At 41.0% G+C, this 27,200-nt stretch overlaps 1 protein-coding gene across 2 annotated transcripts in view; it reads right to left on the bottom strand.

Moving 5' to 3' along the window:
- Nucleotides 1-6,098: 6,098 nt before the first annotated feature.
- The window catches only part of PIGN (phosphatidylinositol glycan anchor biosynthesis class N), a 100,559-nt gene continuing 79,457 nt past the window's right edge, over nt 6,099-27,200 (bottom strand). The window contains exons 22-29 of one of the 2 annotated variants that reach the window (XM_059854231.1): nt 26,158-26,260; nt 23,949-24,035; nt 21,158-21,213; nt 20,598-20,673; nt 19,274-19,347; nt 16,419-16,461; nt 14,593-14,645; nt 6,099-6,431 (exon numbers count right to left, since the gene is read on the bottom strand). In XM_059854231.1, coding sequence (XP_059710214.1) covers nt 6,308-6,431; nt 14,593-14,645; nt 16,419-16,461; nt 19,274-19,347; nt 20,598-20,673; nt 21,158-21,213; nt 23,949-24,035; nt 26,158-26,260 — 616 coding nt within the window. In that variant the 3' untranslated portion in view covers nt 6,099-6,307. The remainder of the gene's footprint in view (nt 6,432-14,592; nt 14,646-16,418; nt 16,462-19,273; nt 19,348-20,597; nt 20,674-21,157; nt 21,214-23,948; nt 24,036-26,157; nt 26,261-27,200) is intronic. The other variant, XM_059854241.1, reaches the window with a different exon arrangement.

The raw sequence follows: 27,200 nt of genomic DNA, 5'->3' as shown, positions 1-27,200 counted from the left end.
TACTTGAAAAAAACTAAACCTCAAGCTTTAAGCGTAAATTAACAAAAAATCCAACTCCTAAACAAACAAACAAAGAAGCAGCAATCTAAGCAAATGGGCTTTCCTGTGATAGACTGGCTGCCATCATGACCCACTGAACAGGATAAACTTGTCTCCTGAACTGTCCTGGGTTTGGGTCCTGCAAAATGCTCCTAAGATTCTCCTGCAGAGTTGGGCTGGCATATCAGGTCCTGGGCCACCCAGGACACAGACTGCTGGAGAAGCAAAGGCAGGAAGGACCCTCCAGGGAAACCCTCATGCTTAGGAAAAAGAAATCTCAGGCAGGGTTCACTGCATGACTGTTTTGGGATTAGTGGGGAAGTAAAGCCCCAGGAAATGAGGAGCCTCAGACAAATTTCAGAAGGCTTATGTTCAGTTCAGGTCCTGGATGGAGATTTGGCCATCATCCCAAATACTAGGAGGTTTTCCTGCACGATGTAATTCCTTAAAAATTACATGCATGTTTACTTCTTCTTTTGGTTGCAACCACCAGTTAATTACCAAGTTACATCAAAGCAAGTAAGGTTGTAGCATTTTAAAGGAAATATAACGTGTTAAGGTAGGTTAGAAAAGACACAGAAAGATACCACTTGTATGAAAAAACGCATGGTGGTGAAACAGATATTTTCCTTTCACAGTAGGTCAGATATAACAAGCCCTTGATGGAAAATATCCTCTCACTTCTGGAGATCTAGTGAGATGGAGACACAAATATCTGAGCAGCTAAATATAGTTCTGGATAGCAGTGCTTTGTACAGTAAGTTCTAGTGTCTCTTAACTTAATATGGAAATTGATACAAAAATAAAATCACAGCATTTTCAGAGTCTCTCTCTGCTTGTGCGCTCACCGCAACTTACACCACCAAATTTCAGCCTCCGTTGAAATTACTCTGCAGTTTTTGTCTTGCACTGCCTCACAGGCCAAGAAGGCAGAATAATGATGTCCATCACTAAAAGGCCACATCTACTGAGATATATAAAGGTTACTCCATAGAAAGTCAATATAAGAACTGCACTGAGAATGCCTTGTCCTTCAGCATTTCCACAAGAGCGATAAGCTAAGTTTAATTAGAGGAGTCCAGGTCTTGGTCAGAGGTTTCCCCAGCCCTAAATGCCAGTGGCTCAATGGTGCAATGTTTATTACTGGACATATGCCCTTTGGATCAGCTTGTACTTGCTGAAGCTTGGAGCCTGGCTTGGGCAGGTACTGCTGGAGCTGCAAACCCCTCGAGAAGGAAAAGGAGGCAGTGGGAACAGTGAAGAGCCGTGGTAGTGACACATGGCTTTTCGTATTTCTCCTACCTTCTCACTGTGAGGCAAAAACTTTGGACCCAGTTGTGATTGCTTTTGCAGTGATTTAAATTTAAATTCCCAAGGCCTGTCTCTACACTAACCTGCCCCTTGCTCAACCACTGGCCCCAGCACTGGGTGTGCTGGATTGGCGGTTGTACACTGGGTCACAGGACAATTCAGGTCAGGAAGGGCCTCCTTGCAGCAGAGGTGACACCCTGAGAAGGAGGGTGCAGATGGCAGGAAATTCAGAGCAGAAGTGGGCTCCATCCCTGGCCATGTCCCACGGCAGTCACAGACAGCTGAGGGGAACTTGGTCTGGTGCTTTTTCTCCCCGTTGCAGAGAAAGCACTGGATGATATCCAGCCATTATTAACAGGTTTGTCAGCAGTATTGACCTGAGCAAAAGGTAAACCTTTAAGTCAAGTTCACCTTATGTAACATTAGAGGCATTTGCTTTTACAACTCACATGGAAAATAAAATGTAAACAAAACAAGGTGTGTTGTCATTGCCTTTACATTATCCACCTTCAAAGTTAGAAAGTTATGCCAAGCATAAGTCAATAAATACATAAATAATGAAAATATCAACAAGCTTGATTTCAAAGGTCATAGGAAGAAGAAGATTGCCATGCTTTCAGTCTTCTTCTTCTTCTTCCTCTTTTCAGTCCTCAAATGCTAAAATACTGTGCCCTGCCCTGGGGTGACGAGGGAGCTCTTGTAGGAAGCAGCTGGATTCAGAGCCTGTATAAGCAGATGAACTGGATTCAACACTACACATCCTGATGAACACATAACTAGTCCAAGAGAGACCAAAGAGAACTGCAAATAATTTGGTGATGGCCAGTCCCAGCCCGCCACAAGCCCTGTCTCATGGACGGATAACCAGGACTGACCTGGGGCTGTACCACACACCTGGCAGCTCTGAAACACAGGTTCCCAGACCTTCCCCAGCCACAGAAGCTCACCAGCAGCTTTCCAAAGACAACACACAGGAGAAGACAGTTTTCCACCTTGAGGATGGATGAAGCCGTGTGATGATGAAGAAGGGGGGATCTGGAGATGTCCCAGCACTGTGACACACAGCACACCCCAGAGCAAGACAGTTCTTCCTTCCCTACCACAACTATAGCTCCCAAAAATATTCTCTTCAGCTGGCTCCTGCTCACAGAGCCCATCTATCAGATGCAGAAGCATGGCACCCTCCATGTTCTCATCCTTTTTGCCAAAGACATCTAGGTGAAGTACCCCCACCACTCCAAAGCCACGGGAAAAGAGACTGCAGCGTTCACACAAACAATCTGGAGAAGTAACGAGCATCGCATCCTTACAAATTAGCTGGGATGGTAAGAGCTGAAAAAACATTTGCCTTGTGCCTTCTCCAAACCAGACACCGTAGTTTAAGGTTCAGGTGAGACCATGAATGTTCATTCATATCATTGTTCTCATTCAAAAATGTGAAGACTGTACCAGACTTAGAACTAACAGGCACAGTATGCATTGAAATTGCCAGAGCTTGTAAAATCTGATTTACTCTGTGAGGGAGAAGGGGAAGTTATTTAGTTTGAGTCATAAGAGGTCTTGATACAATCTAGGCTTCATCATTTCTGAAAAAACAGCTCACTCCCTGGGCAGATATCAAAAGGCTGCTGTGTAGAACTTTGATAACAAAAAAGCAGAGAACAATTCCTAGTGCTGAAGATTACAAGACCTTTGTATCAGCTGCTCTTCAGTATGGTTTCTCTTGCATTACACCACCTGATGGGCACTCTAGGTTTATGGTTAGCTCTTCAGGGATCCATGGATCCGAAATCAGGAAGACAGAAGCTTTGCAGAGGTTTTTAGTTTAAAAAAAAAAATTAAAGTTGTGCCATCCTTTGCATGAATAACAATGTCCATCTACCTGCCTTTCCCAGCCTGAGGTTTTCACCCTCTGGACCTCACTTGCTCCAGAGTCAGAGAGTGTGCAGCTCTGCTGCAGGTGAAAGAAGGCAGGCAGAAGGGCTTGGGGTAAATTCTGTCTTCATATCCTTCACATGTGCTGGAAGCCTCTGCTGGCTCAGAACCCCTTTCTGTGGCCTGAATCCTGTCAGGACACCATGAAGAGGGATGATAATGCTTCAAGAGCCCCAAGTAGAACAAAAGAAAGCTTAAACCCATCCAAACACGGAATTTTACTCCCTACCTTAGCTGCTAAGGTTGGGGAGGACGTTTTATTGCCAATGCCATTTGTTTCTGGAGAACACACATCTGTGGGAGGGAAGAGTCGACTTTGTAACACACCCCATGGGGCTGTGTAAAGTAGCTGAGTGGGAGAATTTTTGACACATCTCCATGCTGGAGTCAACCCAGAAGTGTGGGCCAAGACTCCAGCAAGAGCCTCCCCTGGGGAGACACAAGAATAGCACAGCCAATCCTGCCTCTCCATGAGAGCTGCTCTCCAGCACTCCCGTGGCCTCTGATAGAAACTGAATTCACAAATGGCACAGAGATGCAAGGAACCAGAGGGGGAAAGGGAAAGGGCAGCTGAGGTTGCTATAACCATGGCCCAACCAGAGCAAATGGCAAACAAGAACAAACCCCTGCAGAGCAGCACTGGGGAAAAACAACACGCAAATTGCAAATATTTCCCCGTGCTCATTGTCCCCTTTCTTCTCTTACAAGGAACGATGTAAGAAACAAAACTCACTTTGTAGAAAAAGGTGCTATGGAAACCATAAGCAGAAAGAGTAACTGATGCAGGTTGTACTTTGCATGTTCATTTCCAATTGCCTGGATAGCAATGTATATAGATTATTCCTACCACCACAGATGAGCAGCACCAGATGCAGTGGGCTGAGATGCTGTTTTATTACCAGCCCCCTGTGGTAAAAAAAGGAGTAAAGCTTGAACTCCTCTGCATTCTCCCAGGGACCCTACAATGCCAGCAGTATGTACCTCGCGATAGGTAGGACATCCATTTGGTCTTGTCATAAATAACAAGCTTGCAGAAGGTGTGACTTAAGGGTGGCAGCCATGTGAGTCCCACTTTCCCAATTTTTCAGTCAATTTCTTCACATCACATCAATGCCAGCTGTTCAGCTGCTCCCATGAGTGAATTGTTCTACAGTAGTTCTGCAAAGCAGTAACTCCAGCAATGGAGACTGGCATGGTCAGTGGCTTAGAGCTTTGTGTACTGAAGGGAAGCACTATGGACGGAGGTCTCAAGACATCAGCTAGGGCACAGAAAGCTGAGGATGCAGTGAGTACCCACAATGATACAGTATGCTGTAGATACTTGTGGAGTGAGGCTGAGGTGAGGACAGCTCTCCACAGCAGACACTCACTGGATCCTGGAATAATCATGGCACATTCCCACACCTATACACAGACTGTGCTGTAGTGGCAACTTTCTAACTGCTCATGGTTGCTCCTTGCCTTGGCCGTAGGGTACAACCACCAGCACCAGGCACATGTCCACCTTTAGGTGTCCAGTCTGCAGGCACAGCCTGTAACAAATGCAAAATATCTGCTGCAACTGAGGCCAGCTGTGAGGCAACATGCCCAATAAGACCACTGGACCACCACCTAGTGGAAAAAATTACTCCCTTAACAGTACTCAGATACTCTCACAAGGTACTCTGAAGCTGCAGGGATGACTGCAGGTCTGTGGTGCCATTTTTTTTTCTAGTACCCAAGAAGCAGATGGAGGTTTGTAACTGGTTTTTCCCAGCCAAACTTCCTGCAGAGGGATGACTAGTTTTCAGAGTGTTTAAGAGACACATGACCATGGCCAAATGCCAGATGGCTGGAAAGAGCATTGGAGAAGCCCCCATGATGCATGTCTAGCCTTGGCTGCCAGCATCATGCACCATATGTATCAGCTCCCAGATAGAAAGGCCTGGCTGGTACTTGGGAGTGTGACGCAGGGATATTACACAGCACAATTTTTAGTGATGTCATCATAGAATGGGCCGGAACAAACAACATTTTTTCTTTTCCTTGCTTCTCACTTGTAATCAGTATACAAGGAATCTGCATTATATTAATTGTGCAGCCATTACTGATGCTTACAGTAATGGAGCAGAACACAAGTGGAAAGAAAAACAAGGAAACAAAAAAAAAAGTCTCCACATGGCATCACTTTCTGAAAATCAGCAACTCCAGCTGCAGTTTCATGACCTCTTTATGCTGATCTAACTCTGGGCTGCTGTGGAAACAATCAGCCCTAACCTTCCTGCCCACCCTATCATAAGCTGGCCCAGGGAATTTGCTATTTAACCAGGTTCCTTTTCATTTGGATCAGCTACCTGAGTGTCATACTGCTCAGCCTGCCCAAGCTCAGGAGGCAGCAGGAGAGCACAGTCAGTAGCAGCAATTCATAGCAGGATGAGCTGAAAGATGTTGTCTTACAGCAGCAGCCTCACAGCACACCAGCCTTAACCTGCCTCAAGATATTCCCACAGGCACGCTGACACGGCTGGCAAAAAGCACAGCCTGTTTCGGAGCTATTTCGACACGTGAGCCACATCAGGTACACACAAACCAGCCATCTGCCCAGACTGATTCCATCCATGCCTTAGTCTGGGAGGTGCTTATGCAAGACATGAAACTAAGCTAGAACTTTGCAGACTCCTAATGAGAGTATAAATAAACAGCTGGCAGCCAAGTTATAACAGCAGAAAAAAAAAAAAATCCACTTCCCAAAAAAAACACAACCCAAAAGACAGCTACCTATGTATTTTAAAAAGAATTTTGTTACTGTTTTTATGTTCAAGAAATGTGTACGCTTGAAGAATAACCAGAGGCTTTTTATTCCTATATTCCCATTGGTACCTAAATGGCAACTCTCAAATGCAAATTTCAGTCATGTGACAGCATTTAATTTGTATCAGCACAGCACTCGATCGCTGGATGGGATTTTGGCACTCCAGTCCATTAACCCTTATTTACATTCCAGAGCTGGAGGTTGGTTCAGAGGAAGTCTGAGGATGTTTCATCACATGGAATGGTGCTTATTCCTTCTGGGAAGTCCAAGTCTCTGTGTAGTTAACAGTTGGGCCAGTCCATTCATCACCATCATAAATATGGTCAGTGACATCACCAGCACATAGTGGCTGATGCTGCAAGGAAGAAACAGATAAAAAAAGTGAGAGAAAAACACAAATTTGCAGAGTAAAGAAAAAAAAAAACCTGACATAAATAACCCTCTGAATATTTTTTTTCCATTTTAAGTAGCCCTAATTGTTTACCTAGGATGTAATTTTATATATACTGCTCTTAGAAGACAAGTATTATAGCAGTCCTGTCATGTAAAAACCCAAGACTCTGGCAAAATAAAATGGTGGGAACAACAGAAAACACAAGTGAGCATACAACAAGTGAGTAAGAGCACCAGGTGTACTTTTCATTCAAATGGATAATTCAGTATACATGAGTGAAACAATTGCAAAACTTTCATTTGCTGTCAGTTATAACAGAGAATCTAGAGAGAACTTGCCATCAGGCAGACATTCATGGTAATAAGACAACTCAGATGTTTATGTCAGATGAAGTGCAATTTTCTAGAGAAAACACTATCCTAGTGACAAATAGTTTTAAGAAAAAAAAAAAACCAAAATCCAAAACCCTACTACTTTTTCACTGACCATTGCTAAAATCTGTAGAATTCTGTGCTGTGATAGCACATGCAAAGAGATTAAAAAGATGAGTTAAAGAGTGGCTAATAAACACAATACGGAAATGCAGCTTCTGGGTTAGGATGTCCTGAAGCCACTAGTGATTAAAAGTCTAACAAGCAGCGAGCTTGTTCTCCGCTTGCTCAAATTCTGTTACCTGAGGTCCAGTGGTGTTACAGATGGGCTATTTAGCATCAGACTAAGATTCAATCCAGGACATTCAGCATTCTGTGTTCAAGGCCCATTTGGAATTAAATCTGGCTTAGAATATCAAGAATAACAAGAAGGGCTTCTTCAAAGACACCTATAACACAAGGAAAACTGCGGCAAATGTGGGTCTGCTACTGAATGGAGCAGGGACCTTTGCAACAGAAGCTGCAGAAAAGGCTGAGATACTGAATGCATTCTTTGTTTCAGCCTTCACTGCCAAGGCTATCTCTCAAGAACCCCTGACCCAGGAGATCAGGGAGAAAGTCTGGAGGAAGGCAGATTTTCCCTTCATGTAGGAGAACTGGATTACAGACCATTCAGTCAAACCTGACATCCACATGTGCAGGTGCCTTCTCAGCAAGTTCACTGATGGCACAAAGCTGGGAGAAGTGGCCGATACCCCAGAGGGCTGTGCAGCCCCTCAGAGGGACCTTGACAGGTTGGAGAGATGGGCAGCAAAGAACTGCCTGAGATTCAACAAAGGCTGTCAACAGGCAACATTTGCTGTCAACTATAATACAGAATCGAGAGAGAACTTGCCATCAGGCAGACATTCCTTGGTAATAAGACAACTCAGGTATTTATGTCAGATGCATGCATGCAGGGTTCTGCACCTGGGGAAGAATAACCCCAAGAACCAGGACAGGCTGGAAAGCAGCTCTGTGGAAAAGGACGTGGGTGTCCTGGTGGACAATGAGCTGTCCATGAGCCAGCAGTGTGTCCTTGTGGCCAAGAAGGCCAAAGGTATCCTGGGGTACATTAGAAGAGCATTGTTGCCAGCAGGTTGAGGGAGGTGATCCAGCCCCTATGCTCAGCCCTCGTGAGGCACATCTAGAGAGCTGTGTCCAGTTCTGGGCTCCTCAGTACAAGAGACACAGGGAGCTCCTGGAGTAGGTCCAGTGGAGGGCTAAGAGGATGACCAAGAGACTAAAATACTGGAGCACCTCTTTTACAAAGGAAGGCTGAGAGAGCTGAGCCTGTTCAGCCTTGAGCAGAAACAAGGGAGAAGGGATCTCTTCAATGTCTATAAGTATCTGAAGGGAGGGTGCCAGGAGGATGGATGCAGGTTCTTCTTGGTGGTGCCAAGGAACAGAACAAGAGGCAATGGGCACAAGCTGGAATACAGGCAGTTCCACCTCAACATGAGGAAGAACTTCTTGACTGTGCAGGTGACTGAGCACCAGAGCAGGCTGCCCAGAGACGCTGTGGAGTCTCCTTCCCTGGAGAACAGCCATCTGGGCACAATCCTGAGTAATGTGTTCTGGGGGCCCCTGCTTGACCATGGAGGTTGAACTAGGCAACCTCCAGCGGTCCCTTCCCACTTCAACCATTGTGTGATTCTCTAAGATCTGAATCAGGTACTCTTAATGTAAACCATTAGTCATTCAGAAACCAAAAATCTTCCAAAACCCAGTGACATTTCAGGTTAGAGCTGCAGATGAAACACTGCTGCACCCATGTCCATTATGCATCTAGTGTGGCTTTGGTTTTTCTTGAGATTACTGAAGAAACTAGCACTCTAACATGAGAGGTACCCATACCTCCTGATGCACCCATACCTATTATTCCAAAGTAGAAGCCTCTTTAGGACAAACAGAGTAACTTCAGACTCGACAAAGTCTGAGTTTAGTCACAAAAAAGGATTGTAAGGAATGCTTGCTGGCTTAATGACCTGGAATTTCTGCCAGAGGACTCATTCAGTTTGAGAGTTTAGCCACAGAAGAGCAGTAAAGCTCATAATGCCGACACTATCAATCCTCACAACCCTGAGACAACTCTGGCTCTAGTCTAGCACAATTTAGACCTGTGGAGAAGCACCACCTCTTCACAAAGCTGGGCTGCTAACCAGTGTGAGAGAATAAAAGTAATCCAAAAAGTTCTTCCACAGCCAGGGTGCCAGCAACCAAAGGACCAAACGTGGAGAACATGAAAACAGACTTGATGCATGCTGTAAGATTTTTCTGTTTCAGTCAAGTCTGACAAAAACACCTCACAAATGCCTTGTTCAAATGAATAGTTCTAAAAAATCAGTTAGAAAAATCCACCATCATAAAAGGGCTCAGACCTCAGTGAGGATAATGAGTGGCAGGGCAGCATGTCTACAAGAGCCAAGCTCTTGCCCTGTTTCTGTGGGAATGGTGTAAGAAGGGACACAGGGGGAGCATGAAGTCAGGCGCAAAGCCTCCTATCACCTGGGCAGTGCACTTTGGACTTCATAGTTCACAGCACATTTACAACAACAAAGATAAACTCTCTTAAGAGCTGCCCTTGAAAGATCACCTGGGTGTGTTACAACTTTGGTTTCAGTTCTCCATGGGAAAGGACACATTGACAGATGAAACTCAAACTCTTGCTGCAGTTATCTTCATGGTGTAATGTGGCCTTGGGACTGTACATTCACCACAGTAGATAAGGTTGGTGGCTCCTAAGGGAACAGCCACTCTGGTAAATAGCTGGACACTTAGTGTCTCCTGCCTTACTGGTAACACCTCAGCTTTCCTTCTCACCTGGCACTAGAATTCTAGTTTTTCATGTAAGCAAGCAAACACCACTTTCCTTGTAACTTTCTTTGAAAGTGTGAATGAGAAATCTGAAAATCACTAGCCAAGTGAAGACCCTGCCTTTATTCCCATAGATACCCCAAGACCATCACAAACAATATATGGTCCTCAGACAGGCATCTGAGTTCCTGTGCACGCCCCAAAAGGAGCTCTTTCAGATGTGATCAGGATTTGGTGGGGCACAGGGAGGGGCTTTCTCAAAGCAAAAAGGTCTCTTCAAACTCTCCTTAGCCACCTGTCAGTTGAAGGACTGGATCCTCTGTGCTTTTGTAAAGAAGAGAGTGTTGCACACACTTCTCCCTTGCTATACTGCACAGGTCTGCATAGTTATGCTCCTTTAATAAAATATGAGACATTCAAATATACATATATAATGCCATAGAGCACAATAAAAACAATTTCAATCTGCTTGTCATGTAAATACAAACACCCAGCATCTCTGGGGCTCTCAGAAACTGGTACTGCACTGCCTGCAGGCAGCTCTGCCAGGTGAATTACTTCTTAGGCTGGGGTAATGCTGTATTTAAACAAAGAAAACCAGACTCTTACAAGTATATGCCACAACAGCAGTGTCAAATCTTGATCCCTATACAATTCAGAACCTGCACCTTTGACTGGATCTGTAGCTACAGTGAAGGAGGTAATTCTCAAAACAAGCTTTCTGCATCAGAAGTCAAACCTGAGCTAATGAGGAGTGAGATTCTAGGCTCCAGGCAAATTAGACCCATGTAGAGGAAGAAGAGCCATTAAACAGGTACAAGAGAAGAGCATAATGGGGCACAGTGGGGCAATGCTTATAAAGGATGAGATGGCAGAGGTAGCAGGTGTGGGGGATCATGGATGATCTATGCTAAGGCAGCACTGTTCAATGGAAAGGTGAGGGCCCATGTATGGATCAATGTCAACAGGCAAAGCTGGTGGTAGGAAAATTTTTCATCAGGGAGCAAGACACCTGTTTCAGTGGCAAGGAACCACAAGGAGAACATATGAGGTACTACCAGCTCCTGGCTTTGTGACAGTGTGTACTGGTGAGAAAAAAAGAAGACAAGAATCTAAGATATTGAAAAAATCAGGGGGATAAGTGGTGGGAATCAATCTTGCTCCAAAACTTGGCTTTCTCCCAAGACAGGCTAATTCCTAAGATGACAGACCTGATTAGAAGCTGGAAAGACAAGAAGATGGAGTAAGTCACCATAGCAATTAAAACAACTAGGAAACAAAATAAGTAAAACAAAAACAACTCGTGCAAAGACTTGGACGAGCACTCTCCAGAGGAGTCCAGAGACATTATTTCTTTGTGACATGCTCTTTGAACTGTTCCCAAGGACATACTGAGACCCCAGATTTAGATTCTGAATTTTAAGTTTCCTGCTTTTCCAGCCAGGATGCCACACCCTCTCTGCTCAGTTTCACCAAAAACACAACACAAAACTTTTGTTTTAACAGTTCAACCAAGAAGCCCCAGCACCCCAACTCCAAAATTAACTCCGTTATTCCTAAACCTAAAAAACTCCAGTTTTGTGCTTTATTTATGTCCCCTGACCTTTGAAACTGCAGAAGAGCAGTTAAGATCATATCTTTATCTTCCAGCAGCTATAAAGAGAAGGAATAGTACAGTATGCGTCTGTATAAAGCTATGTAATAGCCATATAAAGAACCTTTAAGGTTTATCTTTACTATCAGGTTATACAACTATTTACAAAGTGCATGCACTGTAAAGATATAGTAGGCTTTAAAGGCTATTTCTCTCTCTTTCTGAAAATATACAGACAAAGACAGATAGACACCTCTTAAGCTGAAGAGAAATTATTTTAGTGACAAAGAAGCTGAAGAGCTAGCTATTCCATTTGGCTCTTATTCAAAAATAAAAGGACCTGTCAGAACAAACCTCTCACGATCATGTACTACACACTAATACATCAAAAACACTAGGAAAACTACATTATTATATTTAAGAAATTTAGTGGTGTGCTCTTCTGGGGCATATGATGCAATTCAGGTTACCTCAAGGTCTATAGGAAGTGGGCAAGGTTAAGCACACCTTAGTAGTTTGTGGCAGCTACTGCTTTGAGTTCTGCATTCCCTGCAAGACTAGTATCCCATTATTATATCAAAACAATGAAAAGCACTCTCTGAAAGACAAGCTTACATTGATTTTGGTATCACCATTAAGAAAAGGGGCTTTAAAACTTTCTAAGAAGCCATAAATATTTATGGTAATTGATAATTTACTGAGAGGAGGGAATCAGTGGTGCGTTGATAATTTGCTGAATGTGGTAATGCAGGACTGTATGTTGGATCTGTTGTTGCTCAGCATTTCATTAACAAACTGGAAGAATGGAAGAAGTAGAAATCTTCTTCCATTCAAAGACAACACTTATGTGACCTGGTGAATTCCACTGGGAGAAAAAGGCATCATATTTTTAAGGCAAATGTGAGGCATGGTAAAATGTCATGTCATATGGTTAAGGCATAGCAGAATAGGATGCAGAAAGCCAGGAGTTAGGGGTGAAATTTTTAAAAATGGAAAATGTCAGTTCAGTAAGCAAACCTTTACTTCCAAACAATGAGATCCATTAAGAAAGAAAACATCAAGGTGAAAAAGCAGGGAAGGTCTTTTTATTGCAAGGGATTTAAAGCCAGCTCATCTACGTGAACCTTGGCTGTTGGAAAAACCAAATATTGCCTAATGAGTCTCCTACTCAACTTGCATATTCTTAGTAAGAGAGAGAACATACAGAACTTTTGAGCATGGTAGTTAGAAAATCCATGGAAAGCCCATCACCACAAAACAGGATGAGTAAGGAAACACAAATCAAAGCTTTACAAATGTGGCACATACACCACTGAGCTCTGAGAGCCTTTAGAGGAATGAATCTCCACCAGGCAATTAAGCTGCTGGTTTCCGACCTCGGATTTCACTGATGTTCTAACCAGTAACATAACACAAATGCAGATATTTTTGCTGACACACACATACACACTTCCTATCAGTGTGACAAGAAAAAAAGAAAAATATGAGAGCAGCTGTCCCTAAAGACTTCTCCTATTCTCAGGAAAACTTTGGCAACATGGAAAATGTTGCCTGCCATGAGACAGGATATTTTCAGACCTTGCTGTCAAAGCAGCAACAGACAACACTGCAATGAGAATGCCACAGAGCTGTCACTGTACTTGCAACAGGAGGACAGGAAAGAGCTTTGTTAGTATCTCACTCCCACTGGTTTTGGGAATTACCCAAAACCCCTTGAAGCTCATCTTCCCTTCCAGGAACAAACAAACAAAAAAATCTTCTTGCCTGCTAATTTTGCCAAGCCTGAGGATCACACATTAGAAATCTGCTCAGAGGAGAAAGTTCTGGTGCCAAAATAATGCTCATGCTAGATAAAGGAAGGACCACCTAGCTCCGCACCTATGGCTTCACTTCCTTTCTTAAGCAACCTAATTCTTTTTCTTATGTGCATATACACACCTACATATAAGCCATATATAAAGAGACTACAATAAAATAACATAGGTGGTAGAGTCAAGCATTCAAAAGTGAAGTAATGACAGAGGCTGCCTGAACATTATGCATTTCTATGTTAAAAATTAATCACAAATTACTCTTTCGAAAGGCCTTTTTCAGTGCTTTCTTCAGTGATCAAAACACACACACGGAGAGACAGAATCAGTGGTGCATAATGAGCTCTCCTAAACTCTTCAGAATAAGGCAACCTTCCAGCTGAAATAGATCCAGCAATGCATTACTGTTGTAAAGCTCTAGCTATGAAGACCATGTATCAGAGAGGAAGCTTTTGGGTACTTGTAACAATTTATATTTTGCTGCTAACTCCCAATTAAAAAACTTCTTGCCCAACAGAACAGAAATTTTCTGGGGGCTTTAATATCCTTATTCCTGCAGAGGAATTCAAATCAAATGATGAATTACCATAAACTGACCATAGCAAGGAAGTGGGATGCTAGAGTGACATTTTCACTGTTTGATCTAGATGTACCTCTGCCCACTAGGAACCTTCAGAAGGTAATGATGAGCAGGAATTGGAACCTCCAAAGAACACGTGTGAACACATAGTCCACACGCTGCTGGGAACAAAGGGGCTCACAAAAGCAAAGCACAGAGCCCACGTAGGCTAAACAGAACATTAACAATAGGTCACTATTCAGCTTCTGTTTAAATAACAGTGTCAAGTGACCAGATTGGCTGGATCAGAAACAATGCATTCCCTACTAAGCTTACTACAGCATTTTATCTATTTTCACAACTCAGGGAAGGTTCATCTGAAATGTGTATTCCTTGTATTTGAGGTTAATATGACTCATAATGCAAAACAAATTCTCTCATTTTAGCTGTGATTTCTATGTTTAAATGCTAAACTCTTCCCCAGCTAGGGAGGATAAATGCATGGGCCTTGGTAGCCACCAACATATTTACACAAGGTTCACTAATTCACAGTGAACTGCATATGGAGGCTTAACTAGAAATGGGATAATTAACAACTTCAATAAATTGTTATTTTAACAGTGATTACAACTAATTAAAATGCAAAACATTAATTAAAATAGTTTCTGTGCAATTACTCTTCAAATAGATCCCACTAAATGTATTTCTTGCCACACTGGATTTATTACTTACTCTGTGTTGCTCTAGCACGAGTTTTATCTTGGGATATGTGTATGTATGTGTGCACATGTGTTTAAAGTATGTGGAACATCCCCAAAGCATTTGATTAAGCAGAGTAATTGGAAAAAATGACAAGAATTATGAGTAGATAAACAATAGTATGAACCCATGAAGCTTTAAAAATGCAATGGAAGCAAAAAAGCTACTGTACCTTGTGCCAATATCCAGCCAGCTCCCATAATCTTTAACCAAAAAGAAAAAATGCTAGGAAATAAAACAGTTCTGGTTAGTACATCAACACTGCACAATTTGACAGAGAAAACTCAACCCAAATTTTTTCAGGCTGTTTACTCCAAATTTCTAATTTTTCACGTAGAATATGCACACCTTTCCAGGAATGATCATTTGGACCACATTAAAGAATAGTCTAGGAACCAGAAAGAGATTTAACATGAAATGAAACAAAAACATCAAGAGATGGATTAAGTTCTGTCTAGCTTGGCTTGCAAAAACCAGAGAAATACCAGAACTTTTTCAATAAGAAAAGCCAAGCCACCTTATTGTTTGAAATAACAACATGCCAAATAATGCATAGTGCCTAAAAGTTTTCATGGAATTTCAACACAAATGTCTTTGGGCAACTCTGGCAGTTCTCCACCTGTAAAGTGGGAGTAATGTTGGGAGAAGACAGTACTTCCCTATTAGTGAATTCCCCTAATTCTAGTTGGTGGTCCCATTGATTCAAGACTACAAACATATTCTCTTTTTGTCCTGCTACTTTCTCATTTCTTGATTTAGTTCCTACTTTCTCTTTTCTTGACAGAGTTCCTACATATCTCCTACCTACAAACCTCTTTGGTAATTTCCCTTTTTTTTTTTTTTTTGGTTTTTTTGTTTGTTTGTTTGTTTTTTGTTTGTTTTTTTTCGTTTGTTTTTTTGTACACCAAGTACATTGCTTCAAAATACTTAAACCAAAACAGGAGAATACATGAGATGTAAGACCTGGAGATACTAGGGCTTGCTACACACTAGTAAGTACCTGTAGTCTACTTTTGGTTTAATTATACTGATTTTATTAGTGAAATGCTATAAATGTGGTTTATTGATATACTATTTCTTTTCCTGTGGAAGTTACCCAAAAAGCAGATTAGACACACAGACTTATTTAAAACTTGACACAGCCACACCTTCTCCTTTTCTCACACTACAGACAAATTAGCAATTATTTGGTTTTTCCTTGCTGTTTTTCCTACCAGGTGATATTTACAGATCACACTGTACTAAGAAATAAGATCAGGAATGCTTACTCCAAGGGATAAAACAAAACCAGCATGTATAAAGTGACAACACCAGCTCTACCTGCTGATTTGAAAAGGTTTCTATTTACTAGTGGCACTGCTTGCTGATTTGAAGACAGCTGGAGTGGGCAATGAAAACATACTTTTAATCTGCAAAAACTGTGTTGGGAATTGTTCAGCTTTGGGTTCTTTTGGCTAGCTTGGTTTGTGGATGCAGGCTTTCTGAAGATAGCACTTCCTGACGGCTCATTACAAAGGGCACAAAGTATCTTTTTGGATGTTGCTGATCTCCTGGATTCTGACAAGTCTAATGGAGCTGGTGGGTAAAGCATTTCTCCTTTTCCTCTCTTTTTCAAGAGAAGCTGGGGTGGGTAAAAGGTTTGGAATTCCTGAACAATTAACTAAACCCTGCACACAGCTAAAACTGATATTCCTGTCTAATTTTTCCCAAGGAATTTGATCGTAAAGCACATGAGGAACTCCAAATGTTAACTTATTATTTCATTTGTCTCTTATTATTATGAGAACATTGCTTCTTCAGAAGCATTAATTACATGAAATTTGAAAAGCAGTGATTGGAAGAGTTTTATCTCCAAGTTATGCTAGGATTTCAATCCAATTCTCTGCCCTAGTTAGAAAAACTTTGAAGTCTGAAACAAATTCAGATCTCTCTTGATGGAATTAGGAGAACTCTTTGCTTCTTGATCTTATTTGAAGAGAATGTGCAACAACAACTTACCAAAGCCATAATGTCTGAAATCACAAGAACAATGAGGAAAAGGCTGCAAAGAAAAAAACCCAGCAAAATCAGACCATCAACCTTTCTTTATGGACACAGCTATTAAAAGAGCTTATTAAAACCCACAGAAAGAAATTAAAGATATGATTTCTTGCATTTGCCTTTCAAACAATCAGGTACATTTCAATCAACTAGAAAACAATTAAAATACATGACTGGACATCTGGCATTTATAATTTCACATTAATAGGGTTTCAGTTTTGCAATGGAGAAACCTAACATGAGTCATTTTTTGGAGAACAAAAGAATCTTACAAAAAGCATCTGGCCCATTTTTGATGCAGAGAGCTGTGTGCTGGTTGGACCAAATAAAGCTGATTTAGGAGCTTCATGATGAACTCAAGAGTGAGCAAAGCTGCTTGGCAGGTACCTCAACTGTTCAGTTCCACCCTGCTGACAACCACTCTGCTGGGTCAGAGGCTGCTAAAGGAGGTGCTTGCCCCCTTCCAAATCTCTGGATGCCCATAACCTGCTCTGGGAACACCTAGCATTTTGGTGGTCTGCTCCCAAAGCATGGGCCTCTCTACAGGTAGCAGTTAACTTCTGGAAGTTAGGCTGAGGCTAGTAAAAGGAACCAGAAGGGAGGAGGCAGAGCTATTTTTTCCCCCCCATTAACCTAATCTTCTTTTCCTCAAACTATGTAAATCCTAAATTACATAAAAGCAATTGCTGTAACTGGTTAAAACTGGTTTCTAAGTTAATGACACTGAAGTAATGTTGCAAACAGCTGACCCATTAAGAAAAGTTTTTAACTAGAATACAGCTAATTTATCAGCACTACCATCATAAAACTACAAAGGTTTTTTTGGAAAATGTCCTACTACAGCTTTGCATGAGCATGTACTGGGGAGATACCCATAGCAATGCCTCCAAATGAGGAACTTGCTGACATTGCCTACATCAGTTGTACTTCATTAGTAAATCAGGATGTGATAAACCAACTGCATCTCAGGCACAGGGAAAGGCTTCCCTCTGCTAACCTATGGCTCAGATAGACAGGATGTTGCAATAATAGTGCTTAGGAGGCACTCAGCTAGAGGGATATTTTTTTATAGGCAAGCTCCAAGTACATATTGGGACAGAATATTCCCCACTGAAAAAAAAACAAAAACCCTTTAATCTGTAATCAGGGACTTTAGGAGCAATTTGTCCAAATCACAAAAATCCACTTTTTGCCCTTCTGAACTGCAGGAAGCCTTTCTCAACAGAAGGAGAAGACCAATTTCAGGGTATGTTTATACACTGCAAAGACAAGATTGTTCCCAGTGATGGTTTAATTTATCTAGCAAGGGCAGCAACAGCAGTAAGGAGTGCAGCACAGACTTCAGGATGCGCTGACAATCAGAGCACAACCTCTCTGGGGATCCCGGGTGCGCCTTGCGGTTTCTGCCCTGTTCCCGGGCGGATGCTGTGGCACTATCACTGCATTTGTTACCTGAGCCCAGCTAAATGAAGCTGGCACAAACACCAGACAGAGTTACAGCCACAGCCTCATGAAGTGGCACAGAAATACTTGTGTCCCCTGGTTTATGAAGGCAGTATCATTTCCCCTCTCACACACTCAGATGCACATTCCATAAAAGTTTGCAATATCACCAGTGCTGCCAAGGCAAGCATTCACAAATTGGGAAATGCTGACCTTTATGATGCTTGAGCCCCAGAAATGGAAACCACTAGCTGGTCATCTGAGCAACCCCAGGTCCTCAATGCAGCCCTGCCCTTGTACAAGCCTTAGGGATGAGGATGAATGCTCTTCCTTGGGGGTCCAAGGACGATGCAGCCACAGTGCACACACAGCTAAGGCAGAGCAGGTAAAAGGGGTGGGAGTCAGATTTTGGGCTACCCCACCTCTCTTTGGTAGTGGTACAAGGAGACAACAGGCAGGGTTAGGCAGGATGAAAGCAAACAGAAAAGCAGAGGGCATCACAACAAGTGAGGGCAGCTTCCTCATGCTCAACTGAGCAATGCACAGGAGAAAGTCCCTGAAGTCCTCCTGCCACACACAAGCAGGACTTTTGGTCAAACCCACACAACATCCCACAGTGACAAAATCACATGGCTGACAGGGACCTCCTCCATCTCAGCACCATCCATAATATCACACGATGCGAGGAGGATTCAGTCATGTGCACTGGGTCTGCTGAATGGGGTGAGCAGGGCTGACAAAATAAAAGTCTTGAGAGAGGGAAAACATTTTTCAAGTCTGGATACAGCACTCTGTGAGGATGGGCACCCACACTCTGAAAAGATCTTAGAGATAGGGAAAGGACTGGCAGCCATCCGCTGCTGCTGCTGCAAAAAAAACGTGCAATACTGAACACATCTGGGAAGCACTGAACTGCAATGCAAGGACATCCAGTGCCTTTTTTTTAATGCTATTTGGGGCAAGGTCAGTGCTGCAAAGCTATAAATTGGTTACATTAGAAATGGGCTATTTAAAAAATACTATGCTACAGGCAGAGATGCAGCATAAAGTAAAAATCAGACTTAAAATTCTGATGATTTTTAACATTATGGAGGAAAAAGGGTCTTCATGCATATTGTCCACAAAGAATATTAAATATCTGATTGTTTCAGACAAGGCCAACAATTCAATTTATACTCATTTATCACTAAGGAAAAAACCCTTGAACTTGCAGAAATCACTGAACAAACCCCAAACCCTATTAACAAATAAAAGCAACAATGAGATCTAATAGGTTTATTTTTTAATTTACATTGATATTTGAAAATTCTGAATTCCTCCAAAATAGATTTGACACCCTTACTAATGCAGAAATACAGCATGTAATGTACCTCTTAGAAGACAGCTGTGTTGTGACTTGAACAGCTTCGAAAGCACATGATACCAGAACAAACGGGATTGCAACCTGTTCAAAACACAAGCTACATTTTGGCTTATAGTCATATTTACAAAAAGAACCTGGGCAAGTTGCGGAAACATTTTTCTGTTTTTAAAATTATCACAGAATGGGTTTGTTACAAAATAAAATATTGGCTAGACAGGGTAGAAAATAATTTTGCAGGAAACATTTTCAGTTAATTAATAAAAACTCCCTTCCATGGTCATAGCTGAACTGCAGTGAAATAAGACATGAGGTAATACCAAAAACTATAACTAAAGCATATCCTCACTTCATTTATCCATTTATCTCTAGTGATAAATACTTCAACAAGGCTAGAAGACAGAACTATGCAGCCTGTCATGTGAGAGGCTGGATCTGAAGAGTTTCAAGTGTAAAGGACAATCTCAAGACAAAAAAAAGTCTGAATACAGAAGGCATTCAATAAAGCAAGGGTCACACTGCCCCTCCAGAGCCAAGTCAAGCAAATGTAAATGGTTCAGTAAATTAAGAACAAAAACTAGAAAACATGAATGCTGCCTTCTGCTCTTTGCAAAGTTGATTTGTAATCCTGACTACTGGCATCCAGAAGGTTTGCACTATGGATCTGTGTCCTGCAGGACAACATGTAGTGTGTACCAGTAACTTCAGTCTGCTTCCTCTGGGACAGAAGCAGTCGAAAAGAAGTGGCAGGAAACACTGCTTATTTTAGTAATAACAAATACATTCAGTGTCCCACTTCACCCCCTCTGGCAGATCCTTTACTCAAATACTAGAAAAGAGCTACCACACCTTGCCTGCAAGCCAGAAGTGCAATCCAATCTCTGACAGACTATTAAAAATACAGAAAATAATGGCCATTGTAAAATGATAACCTAATCAGTAGAACATTCAATACCTCTATTTAATGGAATATAAATAGAGCTAATGATATATATCCTCAACATTTCTGTTGATATTATACTACAAGAAAAGCTTAAAACTTTAATAATTTTTAAAGTACTTTCAACATTTGAAATTTCCATTTTAATAAAATAAATTGACCTAAAGCTGTTAAATTACACTTCCCTGCACTTCAGCTTCTCTTTTGGGAAACAAAATGATCTGTCTAGAAACACTACAAAAACTGAAAGCTTCACACACAATTAAGAAGCCTAATGAAGCTCAAATATGTATATATATGTTCATTTGTGAATTGCAAAGTAACAACCATGTATGTGATACATTATTTATTCCACAGTTCTCTGAGAAGATCTCACCAAGCTAAGATTACTAACCTTCAGTAAAAGCAAGCCTCCCATCATGAAGGGACTGAACACAGTCAAGAAACAATAGACAGAAGCAGGATCAAAACTAGAGAAACATGAAAAAGACATTACGTATCTTTGAAATGGCATTTTCCATTTTAAAAAAACCCCAGCCTTTAATTACCCTGTAATGCACTGGGTTGTATATACATTTTTAAACAAGGCTTCCAATTTTATCTTTTCTTGATGAAATATTAAATCAGCAGGGACTGCCACCTGTCTTTCTCTACAATTTTTCTCTGATTGTGTTTTTCAAGGTGCCATGGTGTTGGTGGGCAACCAAGCTCTCTCTGCTCATCCTGACATCATCCTGATAACATCTAATAGAATTGAAACAGCCTCACAAGCAACAAGCTCAGGCTCTTAGAGTAGATATTAGAGAGAGCAGAAACAAAATAAATTGTTATCTCTCCAATGATTACTGCTTTGATTCTGCTGCCCTGATTTTGTTAACCAAATTTACATTTAGTACGTCAAATGCAGGAAGAATTTTTTGTACTCTGTGTCTCAAATAAATGAATAAAATTTACCTGTTAATAGAAGCTATGTTTCCAGTGCCAAAAAAGGCTGTCACTATGAAGAAAACCTAGATGTATTTAAGGAAAAATACACTAAATAAAAAAATAAAGCCCACATTTCTCCTCCTTCATTCCAATTTACTTTCAAAATCTATCATGAAACTACAAGAAGCTGATCCACTGCTACAGGTTTTACAGCACATTAAGAAATCTAAAGTATTTTCTAACTCTACCCTAGATTTCACACACAACTATACCAATTTTAAAACACACAGACTGCCTACATAAGGTTTTAGAGCCTGTCTTGAGGCCCTCGTTAGAAAGCTGCAGCTGGCTTTTTGGGTCTCTGCCTAGCAAGACAGGAATATCCCTGGACCACAAACCCAGCAATGCATTCAAACACATGCTTTTGCAGAAAGTAATAACACAGGCATGTGTTCTACACACCAAAAGAGATGGCTTTATTGAGGAACTGACCATGGAAGAGGTTCCTTTATTGAGGAACTGACCATGGCTCTTAAAAAAGGCTAGAGGTTCCTATGCTACCCTTACTACAGATTATTTTGTCCAAAGATTATGCTGAGTCTACCCATGGCAATATGGAACTTTCATTTTCTTCCTCACTTGAGGGAGAATGACTGCAGCAGTATCTGTACAGCTAGAAGGTTTTTGATAAACCCTACCTTTTTCATCTAGATACAACACTTGCTACTACATGAGCCCATGAAAGGTATTTTTCTTGCTCCTGAGCTCATTGGAGCCCTTAACAGCTCACATGGCTTTAGTTGAAGAATGTTTTTTAACTTGCTTTGCATAAGGCACAAGGTCATAAGTCAGTGAGGATGGGCTGCTGTTGCCAGAGCTCCCTCTGGTCCTTTTGCTCCTGTTATAGCTCCTGCACTGGGTCATTTAAGTCTCTCCATAAACAATTTGTTACCAACTGTTCAGTAGAATCGTTGGGATGCTGCATGCAATATTTTGGAAGGATTAGGTCAGCATAACTGGAGAAATCAGCCTTCCCAAGAGTATCACATAATTTCAAGTTCCCTAACACAGCAGTCTAACCGCCTAGCGCAGTTCTGCCGGTTGAGATTTATAAGAGGAGCAGGTCTGCAATAAAACAAACAAGAAAATACCAGTAACACATAGGTCTAATCAAAATTCTAAGCATGAGCAATCTGAATCTTTTCCTCAAAGACCAGACTCTGATTTCTCAGCATATGCCAGCTATTGGGCCCGATACAGGAGCCTTGGGACAACCTTAAGGCACACAGTTCACAGGGTCATAGCTGCAGTATGACGGCTCTAGCAGAAAAGGTTCCTCCTCTAATACTAATACTCCACTATTTCTAAACAATAAACAGCATCTAAATTTTAAAAAAGACAACATATTTTGAGCAGACAAAGGAGATCTGCAAATTGGTTATTTTTTCAGGAGCTGAGAAAAACACATTTAAGTGTTTTAAAGTAGAGCTCACTTGTGGGGCAGTGTGAGGAGCAGAAAAGGCCTTGACTCTGTGCAAGCACTGAATTATCAACACTGCTGTCATCACAAATGCAAAACATAGCCTCACACTAGCTACCATGAAGAAAATTAACTCTAGCCAAAATCAGCACAGCTGCATTCCAGTGTTAAAGATGTACTATGCTGGAGCTTTAAAAAATACAGTTGGATTAGTTGATTTATTTTTACTAGTATTTAGCAACTGACAGCAGTAAGCTTTGGTAAAGGTAGCATATTTTTTGTTAAATGAAATTGATGCATTTATTGCAAGGACTCAGTTCTTTTTAGGTATACTAAAGCAAAGACACACATCAAGCACCTAGCAAATAATTTTGCCTTCTTTCTTAGCATTAATCTGCCTTCTTAAATTGGTATCTGTTACACTTTCTCTGCTGCAGGTTCCTAATGTCCAACAACACAGTTCCAAATTCCAAAAGTGAAATTCCCTGTGACTGTGACCCACCCTCTCAGATCTGGTTATCTGACAAACTATAAAGGCTGTTTTTGCAGGAACCAGTATTGAGACAACTTCCTCTCCAGATACAGTAACTCACCTGCACAAAACCCCCCTGCGTTCTAGACTAGCTCAATTTCTCTCCCATTTGCCCATCCATCTTCCTTGCTACCAAATAGCTCTCACTTAATTGCAATCCCACAATGAAAGACAAAAATGACAATGTTATCAATGTACAGTATTAAAAAAAAAAAAATCAGCTGCAGTATCAGTTACAGGAACTCAAACTGACTGCTATGTTAGTGAACAAACAGCTCTTCCCTCCTAAGACCGTATAATTTTTAACAGTAGAAATCACTTCAGATATAAATAATTTTAGGCCAGATTCTGGGAACATGTTTCACTATGAGCCTGCAGGAACTTTCCTCCTCCTTGCTTCATCTGCCTGCTACCTAACATCTGCTTCCTAACACACTGCCACGTTCTAAAAATGAGAATAACTTTAATATCACCTATTTCAACAGATTTGTGAAGGTGAGCAAATTCCCTCCAGCCAAAATGAAGTCAAACAAAACCAAATTGAAAACAGAACTCCTCGGAAGAAAATATACCTCAGCTGCAATGGCCGTAAGTGGGCAAAGAGCCTGATTCTAAAACTGCATTTTTAACTACTTGATAAAATGCCTAATGTACAAGACCATTGCCTTTTGAGCGACAGGAGTCAAATCATCTTTACCAGCTCCTGTTCTCAGTGAGTACCAGGCTACAAATTTTGACTGCAGGTCCTTTTGTTTTTGAAGCAACCCCTTTTTTTGCCTGGAGTGCAGAAACCAACCAAAGGATACAAAGAAGAAGGACCTCCGGACATCATCCAGGTGGAGCTGTCGGAACTGAGTTATATCCACAGTAGAGGTGAAGTTGAAAACAGCAAGCTGGAAAGACACCAGAAGGAATCAACACCAAATATAAACTAATGAACTTTGACAGAGCCACTGTATTTTTACTGAAATGAATGAGAAAGAAACCTACTTCCCCATTGCCTGTTATTAGAGTATTATAATAAGGACTGCAAATGTTTCCCATGTTTTCATTATACTTTAATGAATTAATGAATCTGCCAGAAAGACTGTACAAGTGAGATGATCAAAAGAACAGTGAAGCTTCTGCTGTTATCTACAGTGAAAATGAACTTCTATGCCTTAGACTTAGAAGCATATTTTTTCATCAGAAATATTCCTCCCACACACATACACTTCCACTGCTCACATGAGCATATGGATAAAGATCCTCAGCAATAGAAGACTGCAATTATCCTTATTTGACTTATTTTGTGAGTGAAAATAGTAAAATACTCTCCATTTCCTTTACTCAGTCCTCAGCACAATATCACTTGAGGAGAAATTACCTTCATGGAATTTAAGAGGTCAGTGAACTCCTTTACATTGGGGAAAAAAAAAATCAAGTAACAGACATTCAAGACTGATAACATTTTAATTTAAAATAATCTCATCAGAGAACTGAGCTGCATTCTCTAATACAAGATTTACTTTGCAGAATATAGGCATATATACAGGCATTCTAGGAATGATATCTTCTGGGGTAAGCATTATTGTTCCTTTCACTTGAAACCATAAGGTTCAAGTAAATGTTGACAAACAGTGAGTGACAACTTAAACATAATTACAGCCTACCTATGTTCTTTTCATTTACATTTGATTAGTAAGTGTTCATCACTGTTTAATACTACTTTAATAGATTTTTATTTTACAATGAAGAGAACACCAGACTAACAGCAGACAGGCAAGCATCATAGATGCCTAGTAACAAGATACAAAAGATAGAGTGGGTTCTATAGTGAAAGCAAAAACACATCCCACAGATGCTAAACACCTTCAGTCACAACTGTGGCATCACACTAATTGTAATTGTGATATTCAGATTCCATCCCTGTTGCTTAAGATGCTACAAAACACAATCACACAACTTGTCATAAGTAAAGGTAGCATAAATAGAAAATGATTCCTGGTTTTATTTCTGTTTTTTTAGCTTTGAATTGGTAAATCCTACTCTGTCAAATTTTAAAACTGTCTTCCTTGTAGGAGCACAACAAAACCACAGTACGCGTCAGGTTCGCTCTGGTGACTATCTTGGCTCAGGTTTCAACAACCTTTTCCATAAGTATTATGAGCTGCAAAGAAGGAAAGATGTGTACCAACACTTCTCTTCAAGTGACTCTGGCCCCTCCCATGCATGTGCAGCCAGGAGGGCTCATGTGGGAGAAGCCAGGGAGAGCTGTGGTGCACACCCACCCACCTGGCACCAAGGATTCAAACCACTGTAACTGGTACTTTGGATCTGACCAAAACAGTGGCACAGCCCCAGTTTGTTCAACCCCACACCTAACCTAAGAGCTAAGTTGCAGTGTAAGCAGCATGGCTTTTGCAAATTGTTGACAATATACTAAATTTTAAGATGGAAGAATTTGCATTGATTACAAAACTCCCTTTTCTCCTCCAGGCAAATCTGAGAAGGTGCTAGTTCCAAGCTGATCTCCAGTTACTTGTCAGTCTAAACAGAAATAAGCCTCTGTCCTTGGACAAAGAGAGGACAAAGTGAAATTAAGATTTCTAATATTTCCCAAGGTCTTTTCAGAAATCAAATAATTTCTTTTCAGCCTCTCACTCATGAGTCTGCAATCAGACCAAAAAAAGTACAGTGACATTGCACTTACTCTGAAGAGTTACTGCACCTTATGCTACACCTGACAGAGACAGCTCTGTAGCTTACAGACCATACCAATGCGTCTTACTAAGTCAGACTGTCTTCCTGCATTTCTAGAAACAGCTCTGATGTGCAATATATTCCATAAAGGAATTACCAATCTTACTTACAAAGTCATATTCCTAGTTCATGATGCAGCTAATACTGACTTCCCAAACTGAAAAGAAACATGAAGCGTTGCTCTCTGAAAACCACTCAGAATATTTATTACATCCTCAAAAATACCCAGAGAAAGCTGTTAATTACATGGATATATCTGTCAAGAGCTGTTACCTTTGGTTTGAGTGAAAGACCATAGTGCTGCAGTGCTTCTTGTTCCATATTTATCCAAACAAACATCAAACCAAACAGTGCCAGTGGAAAGAGAGCTTCATATCTGAAAAGTAATGCAATTATCATAGTAAGTGCAGTTGCTGACAACTAATTAACATCAAATGCTGACATGTTTCTTTTCTTTTTTCTTCACACAAAGAATCTACCAAGACATAGTGGCATTCTCCCTGTTCTTTCCCCATTTCTGAATACCCACAGTTGGTGGAATTTTAAAGCCATAAAGTAGTTAAATGGCAAAAGCAGGAGAAACAGTTTGCTTCAGCTTTGCATTTTTTGCATTTTTTTGTTCAATGGCTGCCACAATCTTGGATGAATGCCTTTTTTAATTTTAACAAAACTGGAATAAAGTTAAAAGAAACAGGAAAAAACCAAACCTATTTGACATTAATTTTCTGCAAAATAGAACATTTCTCAATGAGAGCCACTTGGAACTGAGGGGTTACAGTTCAAGTTAAACAGCAGCTAGAGACTGTCTCTCTTTAGGACCTAATCACACAAACTCATTATGGTGATCTCAGTTTTGTTCTAAGGAAAGACACATCCGTGTAATAAAAGGAGCATTACATTTCACTTCAGTGAAATGCTCTTTTCTTCACTGAATCCTTCACAATAGCAGCATCAAGTCACACTCTAACCATGGCCACTAAGCTGTTCTAGCTACACCTCCAATCTCTGAGTACTTCTGACTCCTACAGCACTCAAATTCCAAAGTGTGAGTGTATTTATGAAAGAGATTAATACCCCCAAATAACATAAGGGTGCAAACTGAAATTAGGTAACACTTAGTTTCTCTAGCTGCGCTTCATGGTACCTCCCAGGCTTTTTTCTTTCAGGATAAAATTATAATACTGATACTGACAAGACTGTAAATGTTTCCCTTTTTATTTTTTCCTTCTTAGACAAATATCTGTCTAAAAATAAGGAAATCACTGCAGTCACTGCAATCACTGCGGTCTCGGTATTGTTTCTGTTGAGCTACAAAG

This window comes from Haemorhous mexicanus, chromosome 1, assembly GCF_027477595.1.
Source record: "Haemorhous mexicanus isolate bHaeMex1 chromosome 1, bHaeMex1.pri, whole genome shotgun sequence".
NCBI lineage: Eukaryota > Metazoa > Chordata > Aves > Passeriformes > Fringillidae > Haemorhous > Haemorhous mexicanus.
The sequence above is the reverse complement of the archived record's forward strand: the minus strand, read 5'-3'. Positions and strand labels throughout refer to the sequence as shown.